At 41.4% G+C, this 2594-nt stretch overlaps 1 protein-coding gene across 15 annotated transcripts in view; it reads left to right on the forward strand.

Moving 5' to 3' along the window:
* Eif4g3 (eukaryotic translation initiation factor 4 gamma 3) overlaps positions 1-2594 on the forward strand; it is a 219345-nt gene that overhangs the window by 208180 nt on the left and 8571 nt on the right. For all 15 annotated transcript variants that reach the window (XM_055610875.1, XM_055610877.1, XM_055610876.1 and 12 more), the window contains one exon: positions 1580-1726. In XM_055610875.1, the coding sequence (XP_055466850.1) occupies positions 1580-1726 (147 nt within the window). The remainder of the gene's footprint in view (positions 1-1579; positions 1727-2594) is intronic.

Consider the following 2594-nt stretch of genomic DNA (forward strand, 5'->3'; position numbering starts at 1 on the left):
GATAGATAGATAGATAGATAGATAGATAGATAGATAGATAGATAGATGTGTACATAGATAGATAGATAGATGAATAAATAAATAAATAGATAAATAAATGAATAAATGGTTTTAAAATTTTTAAACCGCAGTGGCACATCCCTAAAATATGTGGGGCCGGGTAGTAGTGGTGGAGAATGTTTGAGTAATTTTATGCAAGTGCTTTCATTAACCTCCTTGAAGTGAACAAATATCTAGAACAGAAATTAAGTTTCTTGATAAGGTTTGTACAAAGAGAACTTGAGGATCCTTGATCTTTCTTTGAACTCCAGCACTAAATAATAGATTCAATAATACTAGACTTCTCAGAATAATCTGTCAGTTGTAGAAAACCAAAGGGGCATGTCTTACACCCCCCACTGAGCAGAAACAGGCTGATCTCCAGGCTCAAGGTCAACCGGGCACACAGTGAGACTGTTGATGAAAGTGTTTTGTTTTAAGATTTATTTATTATGTATACAGTGCTCTGTCTGCATGTACACCTGCACTCCAGAAGAGGGCACCAGATCTCATTATAGATGGTCGTGAGCCACCATGTTTTTGGTGGGAATTGAACTCAGGACCTCTGGAAGAGCAGTCAGTGCTATTAACCTGAGCCATCTCTCCAGCCTGAAAATGTATTCTTGAACACAAGAAAATGAATGGATTGATGGACATGAAGCAGTGCTTTGGGCTGAAGTCAAAGCACACTGGGAGGTAGTGAGAGTCATGCCTGACCCGGCCCTCTGTGGTAGTCCTGGAGGTGTTGCAACTCCAGCTCTACGAGGTCAGAGACCCTCTTCTGGCCTCTGACATCACTGCGCCTGAGTGTGCACTTGCCCATAAAGACAATATTAACAATAGAATAAATTTTTAAAATGTTATTCCCTGACCTCCACATTTCCGCTCATACACATAATCATGTGCACATATACACACAAATAGTAAGTGGGTCTTTTTAATTTAAAAAATTTTTAGCCAGGCGGTGGTGGCTCATGTCTTTAATCCCAGCAGAGGCAAGTGGCTCTCTGTGAATTTGAGGCCAGCCTGGTCTACAGAGCGAATTCCAAGGTAGCCATGGTTACACAGAGAAACCTGTCTTGAAAAAACAAATACACACATATTTTTAAAAATTAGTTGTGTGTGTGTGTGTGTGTGTGTGTGTGTGTGTGTGTGTGTGTGTGTATTACACAGTTTTTTTTTTAATTAAATTGTATGTGTCTATGAGTGGAGGTGCCAGGCCAGAGGTGACAGATCTCTCAGGAGCTGGAAGTTACAGGCAGTTGTGAACTACCCTAAGTGGGTGCTGGGAATCAAGCTTGGATCCTCTGAGAGCAGCATGCACACCACTGAGCCATCGGTCTGCTCCTCTAAATACAATTTTTTTTGAAAGGTTGGAAACTCATTGAATTGAATTGTGGGTGAAGTGACAGTCTTTCTCAGCTCCATCTGGAGTGGCATCTGGTACTCACTTTCTGTCAGACAGAGCAAGCTCATGGCTTGCCTTCCTCTTGTGTAATCGCCACAGTGAACAATATCAGTGTTTCATATTTGGTTCCAGAAATTGGACTTTACAGAGTCCGAAGGTCCCTGCTCCTCTGAAGCACTTTCAAAGAAAGAGCTCTCTGCTGAGGAGCTGTCCCAGCGGCTGGAGAAACTCATCATGGAGGACAGAGCTGACGACGAGCGGATATTTGACTGGGTGGAGGTACAGACACCGACAGTGCTGTCTCTGGAGAAGGGCCAGTGGGGTCCTCAGAGTTCACAGGGCAGTCCTCTCTCTCAGACCTTTTACCCTTCACGCACTGTGGCTTTTGTGCTTATATGTATACAGATTATTTGAAACTCAAAGAGCGCTTGGAGGGTTTTTATAAACACTCAGTCTTTTTTATTAATTTTATTCTTTATTAGTTTTTTGAGAAAAGGTATCTTTGTATAGTCCTGGCTGGACTGGAACTTGCTAAGTAAAGCAGACTAGTCTTGAATTCAGAGAGAGCTCCCTGCCTCAATTGTGTACCCCACCACCATGCTCAGTAAGGTCAGTCTGTAATAAGTCAAGTAAAAACCTATTCATAGCACAAACCCATTTCTCTGGGTCTCATTCCTTTAGAATATATTCCACACTCTGTCATTTACATCCTGGCCCCGATAGATTAGTAAGCAGCTTGTCGTTGCTGTGACATACGTTGGCTTACATTTTCAAGTCAGTGACATGAAAGTTTTATCCTTCAGGTGTTACAGAGTCTGTCGTGTACTTGTCTTTGTGCTTACACACTTTTCATGGGGTCGTAGAAGCAGAGTTGAGTCTACCTTAAGCAGGGCTACCTCTTGAAAATCTCTTCTAGAATCCCCATTACACCACTGTATCAGCTGTGGTCTTTAACCGCTCCAGGCACTGAGAAATAATGAGATTGCTGACAACTTGATTTTTTGTATGTATAGAGTATAATCTTTTTCTGATCTTTTCCTGAAGTCTTTCTTTCTGTCTTTTTTTTTAATCACTGCATTAGATAGATGGATGGATGGATAGATAGATAGATAGATAGATAGATAGATAGATAGATAGATAGATAGAT

Source organism: Psammomys obesus, unplaced genomic scaffold, assembly GCF_907164565.1.
Source record: "Psammomys obesus unplaced genomic scaffold, mPsaObe1.curated_primary_1811, whole genome shotgun sequence".
Classification (NCBI taxonomy): Eukaryota; Metazoa; Chordata; class Mammalia; order Rodentia; family Muridae; genus Psammomys; species Psammomys obesus.